Source organism: Elephantulus edwardii, unplaced genomic scaffold (genome assembly GCF_000299155.1).
Source record: "Elephantulus edwardii isolate Elephantulus edwardi_28Jun2011 unplaced genomic scaffold, EleEdw1.0 scaffold00020, whole genome shotgun sequence".
NCBI lineage: Eukaryota > Metazoa > Chordata > Mammalia > Macroscelidea > Macroscelididae > Elephantulus > Elephantulus edwardii.
In genome coordinates this window covers 26,310,607-26,325,473 of record NW_006399770.1, presented here as the reverse complement: position 1 = coordinate 26,325,473, position 14,867 = coordinate 26,310,607, and the positions used below count along the sequence as shown (strand labels likewise).

The following is a 14,867-nucleotide window of genomic DNA, read 5'->3' as shown; positions in this document are numbered from 1 at the left end:
AATTAATTAAGACAGACTTGGAAGCAGGAGTGGCATCCACTTCCTAAACAACATGCCTCTGGAAACTCTATGAACTTAGAGAAACGACAATAGTTATAGAACAAGGTTCAAGTCTTTTGTTCATAGGGTCACTGTGAGTCAGGCTTGACTCGATGGTACTTAACAACAACAACAACAATTGCCCCACTTAACCTGTTTATTTTAGTGTGTCTATACTAACATAAGGGTGCGTTGATGGCCCACTGTTAAGTATTTGTCCTGCTAATCCAAAGGCATGTGGTTCAAATCCACCAGCTGCACTGCAGGAAAGATGAGCAGTCTCCTCCATAGTGATTTACTGCCTCTGAAAACCCACCGAAGGGTCAGCTGTGAAGTAGTTTTGACTCCGTAGCACTAATAACTACAACAACGTCTAACAAATAAGCACTAGGGAGGGACATGGCTAATCATATTCACAGCTACCTTCCCTGTACCTCGGCCAATGCCTTCACATGCATCATCTTTGAGTATTTATTGAATAATTTCATTAACCAATAGAACAAAGAGGAAACACTAGGTTGTTGAAAGTACACTTGTTTTTACTTTCATGCATTTGTTTCATGCCACCAGGTTGACGCTGACTCATAGTGAGCGACCCCACGTGTACAGGGTAGAACTGCTCCATACGATTCTCAGAGTTATGGCATTTTGGAAGCAGTCCACCAGGCCTGTCTTCTGTGGTGCCTGTGAGAGTGAGTTTGAACCCAGAACTTTTAGCTAGTAGTTGAGTGTTTGACCTTTTGTACTCTCCAGGGTCTACTCTTTTGTCTCTGAGGTATTCTATATGACTGGGTGATAAAGGTTCTGTTCGTTGCAGAGAAGAAACATGCTGAGTGGTTTGGGGCATGGAGATTTATGCTATGACCATTAAAAGCAGCTCAAGAAATTATTGTAATAATTAGCAAGGTGCTTTCCAATGAAAGGAAGAGCCAACAGGATTTATGAAAATTGAGAACAACAATTATGGAAACTAGTGATCCATATCATTATTTCTTCTCGGAAGTGTAAAGTGGTTACTTCCTGCTGAGATGTATACATACTTGTGTGTGTATATCTATACACATACATACACACCTTCAGGTTATTGTTTAATGAGAGAAAATTTAATCAGTTTATCATGTGAAGAATGTTCCTTTGTACAGTTTCCCTTCAGGCTCCTGGCATCTGCCTGCTTATTGCAATCATTGCCTTAATCATCCTGACTGATCCACTGGAATGGGGTCAAGATAGCAGAACAAACAGCCTTGATTAAGTGGTTGTAACTTTGTTTAGAGAGATCTGCACGTGGTCATCTTTTCTTAGTTCCGTGGAAACTGTATGTGAAATTTCTCAGGTCCTGAGAGTTCCTTTCATAATTTCCCCAGTGCAATGATGCATGAGGGGTTTTGAGATTCTGTCTTTAGAATATTCTAGTGAAGGTTATTACTTTTCTCCTGGTATTTGCGTCGTCTTGGGGACAGCTCCACCTTGGGGAATTCTTGTTTCTGTTTCTCTACTTCCCATAACTGGACACCCAGCAGGGATCTGTAAGTCCCCTATTTCCCATCAGTTGGTGCATTGGTACCTCTCCCCACAGCTTCATTCTCTGCATGTTCCAGAGGACGACTCCTCACAGCAGGGTGGCCTGCACCAGGACTTAAACATGTTCGGATTCTGTTCTTGCTATTTTAGATAGTGCATCTGCTGATTTGGGTCTAAGATTGATGATATGGGAAATGAGACGAAGTTGCTGTCCTCTCACTTTGACATTGTCTGCTTAGGCTCTCTTTCTCTTTAAAGAAAATGTTGAGATAGCTAAGGGCTGGGCTCTTCAAACTCTGCCCTTCACATTCCCGTGGATGAGCCTTTGCTCAAGGCCTTCAAGACTGTCGGTTCTCATGCTCCTGGAACTTTGACATTTTTTTAAGAGTTTTTAGGGGAAAATTATTTTCATTAAAATATATGTAGATTATTGAGAAGAATGTTAAATCAGCATAGATGTTGACATAACATGTACAGATCCTTTGTATTTAATAGTCTCAATATGACTTTTTTAATTAAAACAAACCAAAAAAACCCACTTCTGAGAGACATAATTAGATCTTCTACCCTTTGCTTACTCATATATCAATGGAAAGTGCCAAAGAGTGACTTAGTCAGTGTTTATACATTGAAGAAAGACATCTCTTTATTTTCATATGAGCAGTAACAGTGTTGCTTCTTTGGTTTGAGTCATCTTTGTTTAGGAAAGTAGGCTTGTCTGGGTGAACATTTTTTTACCACCATTGATTTGGAGTGTTTCTTTGTGAACAGTTAATTCTTCTGACACTTTATTTCCCTCCAAACTGTCCATTTCTCTTGTAATAAATTATTTCTGTTCTGTGGCTTCCTTTCCTCTCTGTGAATACCAATACATGGAGGAAAGAAAGGGATTTATTTGGAAAGGATCCTGTAAGCTGTAATGGCCATTAGGACTCCAAAGCATTTCTCTCAACCTAGTCCTCAGACAAACAAACAACAATTAATAGGCGAGGTCATGCACCGTGCTTGTGAAGGTGGAGGGATGGTGAAAGAGAGGAAACCACAACCAGGTGGATTGACACAGGGACTGTGGCAGTCTCTCATGTGTATCAGACATGGTGAAGATGACACAGGATAGGACAAGGTTTAGGTCTGTTGTTGATAGAGTTGAAAGTTATACTTAACTCAATTGTACCTAAAAACAAGTCCTCAGAACCTTGTGCTAAGTTTGTGAGATAGAAAGAGCCCAATGCTGACTTCAGCAGGGTTTGGTTGATCGAATGCCAAATGGCACCTTTTGCACTGTACCCGCCTTTTGCCACTGAATTAATTCTGACTCCTGGTGATCCTTGTGAGTCAGCATAGACTTGTGCTTCATACATTTGTAGTGACTGAGAACCTGAAAGTAGCTCACCAATTCTTTCTTCTAAAATGCCTATAGCTGTACTTAAACCTCCAACCTTTTGCTTAGAAGCCAACTGTATTAGCTATTTTACCACACTGACACTTGTATTTTACTGTAGTTTTCTCAAAAGTAAACTTGGTAATGGTTGTGTTTGCCATAGTACTTTGCATATGTGCCCAAAGAATATGGTGTCCAAACTTAACTCTCATTACCGTGGAATCAGAACTGAGTCATTGTTGACCTTCCGTTGGGTTTCTGAGGAAGTAAAACCTCAGAAGATGGAAGATTGCCCGTCTTTCTCCTCTGGAACCACTGGTGTACTTGAACCAGCAGAGAGGCGTGGCCTTTGGGATAGCATCACAGCTCTCAACACGCTATGCCACTGTTGTTGTTGTGAGCCATAGAGTCAGAACTGGCTCATAGCTGACCTTCTGGTGGGTTTTCAGAGACATTTAATCACATGGGAAGAGATTGCCCATCCTTCTCCTGCGAGCAGCTGGAGGCCTAGAACAGTGTGCCTTAGGGACTGCAGTGCAGCTTCTTGCCACTATTCCATCAGAGCTCCCTACTAGAACTCGCTAAACCTAGAATAAAACTACATAGGAAGAAAATACGCACTTGTTCTGACTTATCTACAAATTTGACTTTAAGATACGCTTATGAATGAATCTCCTTCCTAACCAGGGGACTTCTGACAGCTATATGTTGTTGTTGTGTACCATTAAATCGGAACTGACTCATAGCTTACCTCCAGCAGGTTTTCAGAGGCACTTAATCCCATGGAAGGAGAATGCCCATCTTTCTCCTGCAGAAGAGCTGGTGGATTGGAATCGGATGACTTCAGGATTGCAGGACAGCTGCTTTTTATTAAGCCACCAGCTCCATAGCCATATATCTGCTGTTGTTGTATACCATGGAGTCGGAACCGACCCATTCAGTGGGTTTTCAGAGACATTTAATAAACAGAAGGAGATTGTCCATCCTTCTCTTGTGGAACAGCTAGTGGATTTGAACTGCATGTCTTCAGAATTTTAGTACAGCTTCTTACCACTAGGCCCTCAGACCTCCCTAACTATATATATAGAGATTTAATTCAAGGAAATGGCTCAGCAATTGTGAGGCAAGCGAAGCCCCGGTTCCGTATGTTAGATGTTGGGTTGGAGATTTTCGTAGTTGTAACATCTGAAAAATGTATTGTCTTCAGACCAGACAATAGGCTAGAGAATTTTTCAGGCTACCATTGTAAGAACCAGAGGGTAGGTGAAAAAAACCAAACCAAACCAAACCCCAAAAACCCAAACAACAAAAAACAAGGCAAGGTTGAAAGAGAGAGCAGGCTGTGCCAGCAGGTTCACAAACCACCAAAGTAATGCCCTTTTCAAAGAAGTGGAACAATTGAAAACAATTCCATTGAGGAAGAAAGAGCACATGCCAGGTCACCACTGTGACTCATCACCTAACCAAGTTAACACATAACATAAACTGTAATAATCTACAGAGCTATAGAAAAAAATTAAAAAAGAAATACATCTCTCATGATCGTATCCAAACTTTAAATTTTTTGTAGACATTTTCATTGACATAAATGTTTTTTTAAGAGTTCCCACTGGACCAGAACCCATGCTTAATTGTGTTGTTGCTTTTGAGCTCTCTGTCTATTCAGTGGACTGTGGACTCTTTGAGGGCAGGAAGTATGTCTGCTCTAAAGCCGCCATGCCAGCCTTCATGGAGTACCTAAGACATATTTAACGAATGAGTGACTACTATGCTTCTGAGCAGTTTCCCGAGATAAACCACCTCCATCCTCTGACAACTTGTAAAACTAATTATTTTTTAATGTGGCCGTGTTTAGATTTTAAATTAGGCCTCAGAGGTGAAAGGCCAGCACGTTACTGACAGCCCATTTGTCTCGTGTGCTGTGCTCTGCTCTAAGTTATTGCCCTGGGGAAACCCATAGCATTAGGGCAGTGATATTCACATCATGAACAGACACTAATCTATATTGTGGCAATCACTCTTCCATACCCTGCTTGGAAGGCACAGTGGTGGTGTTGGCACAGTTTGAGGGTATTTGTAAAAATTTTAAGTGAAATAGTTTATGTATGGCATAACTGGTAATGAAATTCTATTTAGAATTAAGGTTTTAAAGAATTTATTTTTTTAATATGTTTTGTGATGTGTGTCAATCTTAGTGGTGTTGAGTTCAGAGTTGAAAGAAAATATTGTTTCAAGTATCCTTTGTAAAACAATTTTGTATTGTTTTTCAGAAATTCTAACGGAGTTTTTGTCTACTCAGACTATAACCATCTTTTACTGTTTTCATTTTGTTGGTTCTCACACTTAGTTCCTCACGTATATGTCATATTTAGAAAACTTGTTTGACTTAAGGCTAAACATAATGACTATTGTAAATAATAGTTAAAGGGCATCTTTCCCCATTTTGACTAGAATTTCCACATCCTGTTGAGAAATAATGTTAAATTTACAAGCAAGGGCATAGTCAGGTGTTGGCAGTGTTGTTATTCCGTGTCATTGAGTCCTCTCCAATTCATAGGACCCTGGGTTTGTTCAACACAATGAAGCATTTCCTGTTTTATGCCGTTCTCCCAACCTCTGCCGGGCCCAAGCCCATTGTTGAAGGTACTGCGTCAGTCCATTTCATCGAGGAGGATCTTCATTTTCCCCGGACAGTCTTCTTTACCAAGTATAGCACCTAATTCCAGGAAGAAGTCCTTCATAATAAAATGCCTGAAATCTCACTGTCATTGTTTCTAAGAGACATTCTCATTGCATTTCTTCCAGGACAAAACTGTTTATTCTTTTAGCATTCCATGTACAACAGAGCATTTATTGTAGGGAGTAAGAGTGTAAGAAGTTAATTGCAAAGCATTCAGCAGATGTCATTTTGGATTGCCGATTTTAATTCTTTTCCCTTAAAGATAACTGATTATATGAAGTTCTGTAAACTTCTGAGATGGCACAAATGGCATATAGTTATTTTGCAGTTCATGTGTAAAGTAAAAGTAGTTACATTATGAATTTTCTGATTTTAAAGAATAACCTTATAAGTGTATCTATATCTTATGGAGCAGAAGGAAACTAAAAAAAAAAAAAAAAATTGAACCTGTGTTGTTCTAAAACAGATTTCTTTTTTAAATTTTATTATTTTTTTGTGTGTGTGTACCGTCAAATCAGATCTGACTGGTAAAGGAGGAGATTGTCCCTCCTTCCCCGGCAGAGCATCTGGTGGATTCGAACCGTGTGCTTCTGGGGTTGTAGTTGTAGCTCCTTGCCACTAGGCCACCAGAGCTCCCCTATAACAGATTTCTAATATGGGTTGTGAACATACAGTATAAGGGGATTTATTTATTTTGGTGATTTTTTTTTTTGGATTATGTTTGCCTCCTTTATCTGATTGGTCATTGTTAATAATTCCACTTCTGCTTTAGTAGCTTGTGTAGTTTTCTATCTCAGCATCTCTTGATGCATGAATAAGCCAGCAGAAAGTATGAGAGGGACTTTGTAAGGAACTAGGGATTTTAAGCCTGAACAAATTTTGAAAGGGTAATCTGTTTTTATGAAGGAAAAATATTTTGCACAGCATAATTGCAGATGGAGAGAGGTGTGTCAAAGGATAGACGTTTATACAGAGAGATTTCGGACTAAATTTCAGGAAGACCTTGCTAAGAGCCTGTATGAAACAGTGAATGAATTCGCAAAGGGATGTACAATGAGCCTTCTTTCTTGGTCTTTTTTTTTTTTTTTTAAGAGTTCAGGACCTGACAGGGATATTTTAAGAAAGAGAGAGAACTTTCACTAAAACCTTCAATAAATGGCTATTCAAATCTGAGCATCTATATATCTAATTTTATTTCCTCCACTCTGATCTCATTTACGAGGTGCAAAGCCTGCTGTGGTGTTAGATTTACAATTACATTGGTGATTGAGTGCTGACATAAAGTTTAATTTAGTCTATCTTCTCTTTTAATTGCATTATAATCTATTACTGTTGATTGTATTTGCCTTCTTAGCAATGCTGCTGTGCTTTTTTTCATTAAGGAAGGAACATAGAAGGAGCCTTTGGAAATGAGTATCTTCTCCCACTAGTATCGTAGAGCACATGCTCTAGGCATGCGTCAGTGACAAGGGGTGGGGTATCAGAATCCCGGGTGTCTCTGCCCTTTGTCTTCTTTGCTTTTGTCCTTTGATCTCCGTAGCCCCAGAGTGTTAAAGCAGACAATGCTGACTTGGTGAGTTCTGATTAATCAGAAATATGTAACAAGTAATTATCCCAACAAATGTCCAGAAAAATAGAAATTCAATTAACTAAAAACTTACACTTGAAGGGGGGGCAGACATATAAGTCAAATAATCACTGTGCTTTGCAAAGTCAGACTAGTATCAATTCCCTCTTAGCTTAGCTGTAACCAGTTTAGCCATAATTCTTACCAAGGATCACATGCAGTTTAAGAACAAGTTCATCGATACCCTTATGTCAGTGTGTTATTAGAGCAATTTCCCAAAAGAAGCTTAAAACTAAGAAGGAATTAATACAGACTGGGTAAAGGAAATGACAGAGAAAGAACGAAGACAACAGTGTAAAAAAAGAAAAAAATCAACAACTAAAAAACCAAGTCTGAGTGGTATAAATTATCAACACATTTAACTGCTAACTACAAATTTGGAAGTTCAGGTCTTCCCAGAGGCACCTTGAAAGAAAGGTGCATTGAGTTATTTCCAGACATTGAGTATTGAAAACTCCCTTAGGTACCTTTTTTGGCTCTAGTGTTCTCCATGGGTTAAAGCCAATTCCTTGGAGACTGGTTTCTGTTAAAAACAAAGTTAATTTTTTCTGCTTTGCAGGAAAGCTAGGCCTTACTTCTTGACCAGAGTATATTAATATGTAACATTTTCCATTTTGAGTATTATGGCTTTACTGGGCCATGCGTTATGGACCATATGCAATGCATCCATAAAGATTTATGAGGCAGCATTGTTCCCTGCCTGACATCTTGCAGCCTTCTTATATAGCCTGCCTATTTCTACATTTTAATCCCTAATATATATTTGAGTAGTGAAATGTCATCAAAGTTAATTTTTTTTTCCTAAACACTCCATGAATTTTCAATCATTTCTTCTTGAGAATGAGTAACTTGGGCATGCTGGCAATAAAAGAACTGCTGTTGCTGACATCCGTCGCATAGCTCTGCTTCTTTCTGTCCCAGTTGTGTTGGCAACAGATGCAGCTGCCGTGAAGGCCAGATGCCCCCTGAGCACTCACCTTACCCTGATGTCTGAGGTCGCATCAGCTGTTGCAAGTTTCAAGACTCTTCTTTATACTCCTTCAGAATCTATTTAAAAGCTTGCATAAAAGCAAAATTACTCAGGGCATGGACCAATCTTTGCTTTAAAAATGCTCAGCTGAACTGAGTCTAACCCCAAGACCAGCCCGCAAACATGGTATCATGTGTGTACAGAACGTTTCAAACTATTTTTTAAGAAAAAAAAAACACATTTTTTTATTTGTGTACATTCATATGTACTTTGTATTTTATACTCTTTAATATACATTATATTTTATATAATGAATTACTCTTATTCTATGTCCATTACCATCCCATCTTTTCAAGACCCCATTGAACCTTTCCTGGGAAATGCTATCCCATTGAGTTTATTCCCCCTTTCTGGTTTTTTTTTTTCCTGCCCTCCTCCTTACGTTCCTCTTTTGAACATTTTACTTTTCTTGCTCATTTATCCTCCTATCTTCCCCAATAGTGGACTTATGCAATATTTGCCCTTCTGTAACAGATATTTCACTCAGCATAATGTTCTCTGTTGTTGTAATTGTTAGGTGCTATATGACCCACAGTGACCACAGGAACAATACTGAACCTTGTCCTATCCTGTGCTATCCTCACACCTCCTGACACATCAGAGCCCGTTGCAGCAGTCACTGTGTCAGTCCACATGGCCAGGGGGTCTTCCTTTCTTTCACTGACCCTCTACCTTTCCTAGCATCATGTCCTTCTCTAAGGAATGGCCCCTTCTAGCAACATGCCTGAAATATGTCAGACAAAACCTCATCATCTTTGCCTTCAAAGAACACTCCAGCTGCACCCTCTCCAAAACATATTTGTGTGTTCTTTTGGCAGTCCATGGGATGTTCAATGCTCTTCTCCAACACCACAGCTAAAAGACATCAGTTGTTCTGTCATCCTTATTTAATAATGCTCTCTAGACTCTCCGAAATTATATCAGACTCCATTTTAAAAAAATATTTTTCTATTTAACCCATCTTTATATATTAAACCTCTGAGTTAGTATTGTATTTTTGCCTGTGGCTTGCCCACATAAATAGCACTCACATGCATATCCAAGTGCATACGTATACCATACATGGCACATACCAGAAACACAGTTTGCAAAAGCCATATAATGCATGTATTAGAAAAATATGATAGTTGTGTCCATGGGGTTTTCAGTTCATATTCTAAATTAACAAGAGGAATTTAATTTAACAAAAAAGTATACAGTATTCTCTGAACTCAAGTCAAGGAGCCTTGATGGCTCAGTGTTTAAGCATTCTCATGCCAAAAACGTGGGTACTATGAATCCACAAACTACTACACAAGAAAAAGGTGTGACAATCTGTGTCCATAAAGTTTGTGGTGGTTGTTAGGTGCTTTTGCATCTACCATGGCTCACGGAGACTTTAGGAACAACAGATTTTAGCTTTGCCCAACCTTGAACCATCATCACAATCTTCGTCATACTCCAGGCTGTTGTGTCAATCCATCTTGTTGAGGGTCTTTCTCTTTTAGCAGACCCTTTAGTTTTCCCAACATGATATATGTCTCAAAAGATTTGTTCCTCCTGAAAATATGTCCACAGTAAGTTTCACCATCTTTGCCTTGAGAAGCACTCTGACTTTACTTCATTCCGGAGAGATTTGTTCATTTGTCAGTCCACGATATATGCAGTACACCACATGGGCACCATACATTTTATGGCCTTGGAAATACTGTAGAGAAATTCTTCTCTGTCCTTATAAGGTTGCTGTGAATCTGAATTAACTCCATGGCAATATGTTGGTGGTTTGTTTTGTTTTGCTTTGTTTTGTTTTAATTCATTCCCTTGTGGCAAGGAGTCCTGGTGGCACGATATTCAAGTGCTGGGCTGCTCACCAAAAGGTTGGCTTGTGACCCCAACTGATGATCTGCTTGCACAGCCTAGAATACCCATTGGGGATAGTTCCAGTCTGTCAGACTAGGGTCACTATGAGTCTAAAATTTAGTTTGGGGCTCTTGTTATTGCTATTATGTGTGTCGAGTTACGTCTGTGTACAATACCTCTGAACCCTGCCCTATCCAAGCCAGTCTCACTGACTCTGACACACCTAATCTCATTGCCACATTTATCATGTCAGTCCATCTCATCTAGGGTCTTTCTCTCCTGCACTGTCTCTCTACCCTTCCAAGCATAATATTCTTCTCCAAAGACTGGTCTTTCCTGGCCATGTGTCCAAAGAATGTAAGATAGAGCTTCAAAATCCTAGCCTCCAAGGAGAAACTTAGTTTCACTCTCTCTAAGACAGACCTATTTTTTTTTCTGGAGACCCATGGTATGTTCAATAATCTTCTCCAACACCACAGCTCAAAGACATCTATTTTTCTTCTGTCATCCTTAGTCATTGTCCAGCTCCCTGATGAATAGCAAGTGATTGTGAAGACCATGGACTGGATCAGGCATACCATAGTCTCTAGACTGACATCTTTGCACCTCAGTACTCTTGGAGAGGTTCCTAACAGCAGACTTCCCCAGTGCAATTCATCTTTTGATTTCCTGACTGCTGGTGCCAAGGGTTGATTGTGGAACCAAGTAGTCTGAAATTGTTAACAACCTTAATCTCTTTTCATGGTGCTGGCACAAATACTCAAGTCGCTGACAGTATGTAGTAGAGAACAAGGCTCATAGACACTTCACAGTAGGGAGTTTGCTTGTCCGGTGCTGTTTAGGAGGAGAAATAATAAATCAGCTGTTTATGTTGGGGTACCACCTTGTAACATCTGATAGAAGAATCACTCCATGAAAGACATGAGATTAAAGTTATCTCTTCAGGGGTACTGTGCCATGTGGGCTGAGGTCACAGGGAGATGGAGCAACTCCTAACATGCCTCAGCAACCACAGTGGTTAAATTGGGGTGAAGGGAGCCATACTTCTCAACCTTTTTGCCTTCTGATTGACTGGATTGCTAACTTGTTGACTAAAGCTTTTCATTTAGCTCTGTTTAATTTATAGCAACACTGTTTGTTGGAATGTTCTCCCTCCCTGTGGGCTTGTTGTTGAAAAAGGATTGTGAGGGCTTGAATGGACTGTTTGCCGGATCATTTCATCTGGAATTGGAGCCTTTCCTCGGTAACGTGGACATATAGAACCTAGTGACATTCATTCATCTTCCTTTATACATTTAGTGAGGCGTTTTCTGCCAGTGGCAGCTTCACTGTGGGCACATTATAATAAATAAACCTCATCACATTTTTTCTCTAAGTGTAATAAGCAAGGATTTATGCTCCGGAATGTCTAACACATGTGTGTCTGAGTGATCTTTCTTAGACGAGCGCAGTTTCATCTCTAAATTAAAAGGTGACTGTGAGGTTGTCCTGTTGTGGTCTATATCTGTGTGTTTAGACTCTTGCACAGTTGACGATGCTGAACTTAGGCTGTTATCGCACATTCAGAGAAGCACAAAGAAAAAGGATGGCCCTGTTTTCTTCAAGTACTATTTATGCTATTGACTCAGACATGTTCCCTTTATTGGGTCTGTTTTGCAAGCCTAAATTTGAGCCTGAAGAGTTTCTCCATATAAATGTCTTAAGTATTACAGTGGCACATCCATCACCTTTTTTGCTTTTGAATTACAAAGATAACCTTAAGATATGAGCCTTATACTGGGCAATGTGATACATACACAGAAGGGGTGAGCCTCCTTAGTGATGAAATCAGCCACTGCCCAAGAGGAAAGTAATAGGCAGAAAGGATAGGCTTGATGAGAAAATTGATTCTTTTCCATTAAACTGTACGTGATGTGTTTTTTATGAAGCAGGCAACCGCTGCTAAAGAAATGTTTTTTCAACTAAAAGAGATTGATGGTGAGGGAGAAGAAAAGTGTGTAAGGGATCAAGGGATGAGTATGTGTCTTATTCCATTACCATCTCAAATAATGAGAAAGTTGAAAAGCATTCCATTGTACTTACTTCAAATGTTTACTTGGGCATGGTGTTATTGAAACAATTTTAATGTTAATAAGAGCTCTTGTTTTTTTAAGTGCATTTGGACTTCACACATTATTATTCTATCACTGCTGAACTTCCATTATTTTCTTTCCAGGCTTACCCAAGATGCAGGTCATCAGAAACTATAGTGGAACACCACCCCCCGCTCTTCAAGAAGGGCCCCCACTACACATCCAGGCAGGGGACACAGTTGAACTTCTGAAAGGAGATGCGCACAGTCTGTTTTGGCAGGTACTGTACAAATGACCAATTTTCAGAGTGAACAGATGATTTGTTAGCAAATAAAGTTTTTATCTTTAGAAACAAAGAACTGGCTTTCAGCTTGAGAAATTGTAGACGATTTGAAGAAAAATTATTTTACATTAGCCTTCCCCATATATACCACTGCCAAAGACGTAATGAGTTTTAAAATACTAAAGAAAAACAATATCAGTGCTGGAAGCCATAATTACTATTTTTATTAAAAATTCATACTTTACCAAAGCTTTTTTCCCCCCAACTCGGACCTGTGGGTCTGATCTAATTTGCATGGCTTTAATATATTAACATTTCACTTCAGGGGAACTACCTAATTAGCTCGCCAGTGGCCATTTCTTGCCATATTTGATTTGTGCCTACCCACACTAATACCTGAAGGTCTCAGAGGTACTGTGGGCATTATTCATGAAATATATGAAATGCTGAAAATAAGCGAGTATGTGGAAGTTTGCTGGTAATGAAATCTTTCCTGGCAAAAAGGCCATCTTTGGTTGAAGGATTTTTCTAACAGAGGCAAATATGATATTATGTGAAGATTTGCTAAAGATAGATAATAGAATATCACTATTCATTAAATTCTTCTCTATTTTCACGTGCATGGTAGAAATATTCTCCATCAGTGTTAAAGAATTCCTTGAAAGTGTGTGGTGTATTGAAGGAAAGGAGAGTGTGAATACACAGAAAGATTAAAAAGTTTAAAAAAGATACAGCAAAAACCCAAACACACTGACATCAAATCAATTGTAATTCATCGTGATCCGGTAGAGTAGAACAGAACTGTTCATCTGCTTTCCAAGGCTGTGAATCTTAATGCAGGCAGATGACCTCATCTTCCTTTTTATGTATCAATGGTTTAGTTAGCAGCTGAGGATGTTTACCACTGTACTACCAAGGGTCCTTATAGAAAGTTTAACACAAGTGAAATATAAGTAGATAAAAAGAGTAGTCAAACTGGAAAGGACCACTGAATAACAATTCTTTTCCACATTGATATCCTTTCTTGTTTCCTAAAAATGGACTAAGGTCAAGTATTCATTCCAACTCTCATTTTAATTTTTATGGACAGGTGACTTTTCCGAAGCTGTATCCCTCTTCTTATTCATCCTACTTCTCTCACATCTCATCTTTCCCTGAAAAGAAAAATAAAGAATAACATACTTAAATCTCATTAATTCTTCAGTCTACCCTTATATCCTTTGCCCAGATACAGTCTTAAAGCACATTTTCATTTGCAGTTATAAAGATCCTTTTACCAAAATAAATGAATGAATGAATGAATGAATGAACGAACGAATACATTTATTTACTTACTTACTTACTTACTTACCTTCCTTCCTCTGTCCCTCCCTCCCTCCCTCCCTCCCTTCCTTCCTTCCTTCCGTCCTTCCTTCTTTCTTGGATTTTTCATCCTAAATTTTGCAAGCAGGTTTTTGACTCCTGAATTTTCTACTTCACTCCAGTGACTGGCTCAAACTTGTCTCCTCTTAAATCACATGTAGTAATAGTTCTTTAGTCTATTTATGTGAATTAGTCGTAGTCTCCTCACTTATTTCCTGTCTCCAGATGACCAACTTCTAAAGGGAAAATGAGCTTCTTGAGAGAAACATCTGTCCTCACTTATCTTTACCTCTTTACCTCCTGTTCAGAATACAGTCTCCTGAAAAAACTACTGCCTGGATCACTAATACCAATTTTAACAAACTATTGATCTGTAAGGACCTTGGGGCTATTATTTATTTGCTTTGAATTATTTGTTGCGCTCTTACCCACAAGGCCAGTGGTTGGAGTTCATCAGCTCCTTCTGGAAAGAAAGGTGTGCAGTCTCCTCCCATAAAGATATATAGCTTCAAAAACGCAGGGGAGGGTTGCCTCATGGGATCAAGTCCGTGGCTGTCCATTTGGTTTTCAGTATTGATGTATATAATTGACATATGATAAACTGTACATAAACCATGCATTTGATAATATGATAAATATACCCATTAACAACCAACATTTTTGCAAGTCCTTTAATGACCCCATTCTTGTGTCCCTTGACTGGTGCTCCTGGACTTGACAACTAATCTGTTTCCTTTTGCTTTTGATGAGTTTACACTATTAAAAAATTTAAATATTACCTACTTTAAAAAGTACTCTGTTTTATGGCTTTCTTTACATAGCATAATCATCTAGTCGTTCATGTTTTTGTGTATAATAGTGGTTCTTTCTTTTTAATAGTTGTAGGCATTCTTAAGTAACGTCACCTCTGTCTCTCCTGATACTAATACTTTTTTATTTACTCCCTCCCCATGGATTAATCTACCTAGGTAGTTATGTATTTTATTGATAGTTCCAGTTTGTTGTTGTTGTTGTTGTTATGTGCCGTCGAGTC

The 14,867-nt window shown here is 39.0% G+C and overlaps 1 protein-coding gene across 1 annotated transcript in view; it reads left to right on the top strand.

Annotated features, from left to right (window-relative positions):
- The window catches only part of VAV3 (vav 3 guanine nucleotide exchange factor), a 561,290-nt gene that overhangs the window by 461,810 nt on the left and 84,613 nt on the right, over window positions 1-14,867 (top strand). Inside the window, exon 19 of the mRNA XM_006882495.1 lies at window positions 12,333-12,469. Within this exon, the coding sequence (XP_006882557.1) occupies window positions 12,333-12,469 (137 nt within the window). The remainder of the gene's footprint in view (window positions 1-12,332; window positions 12,470-14,867) is intronic.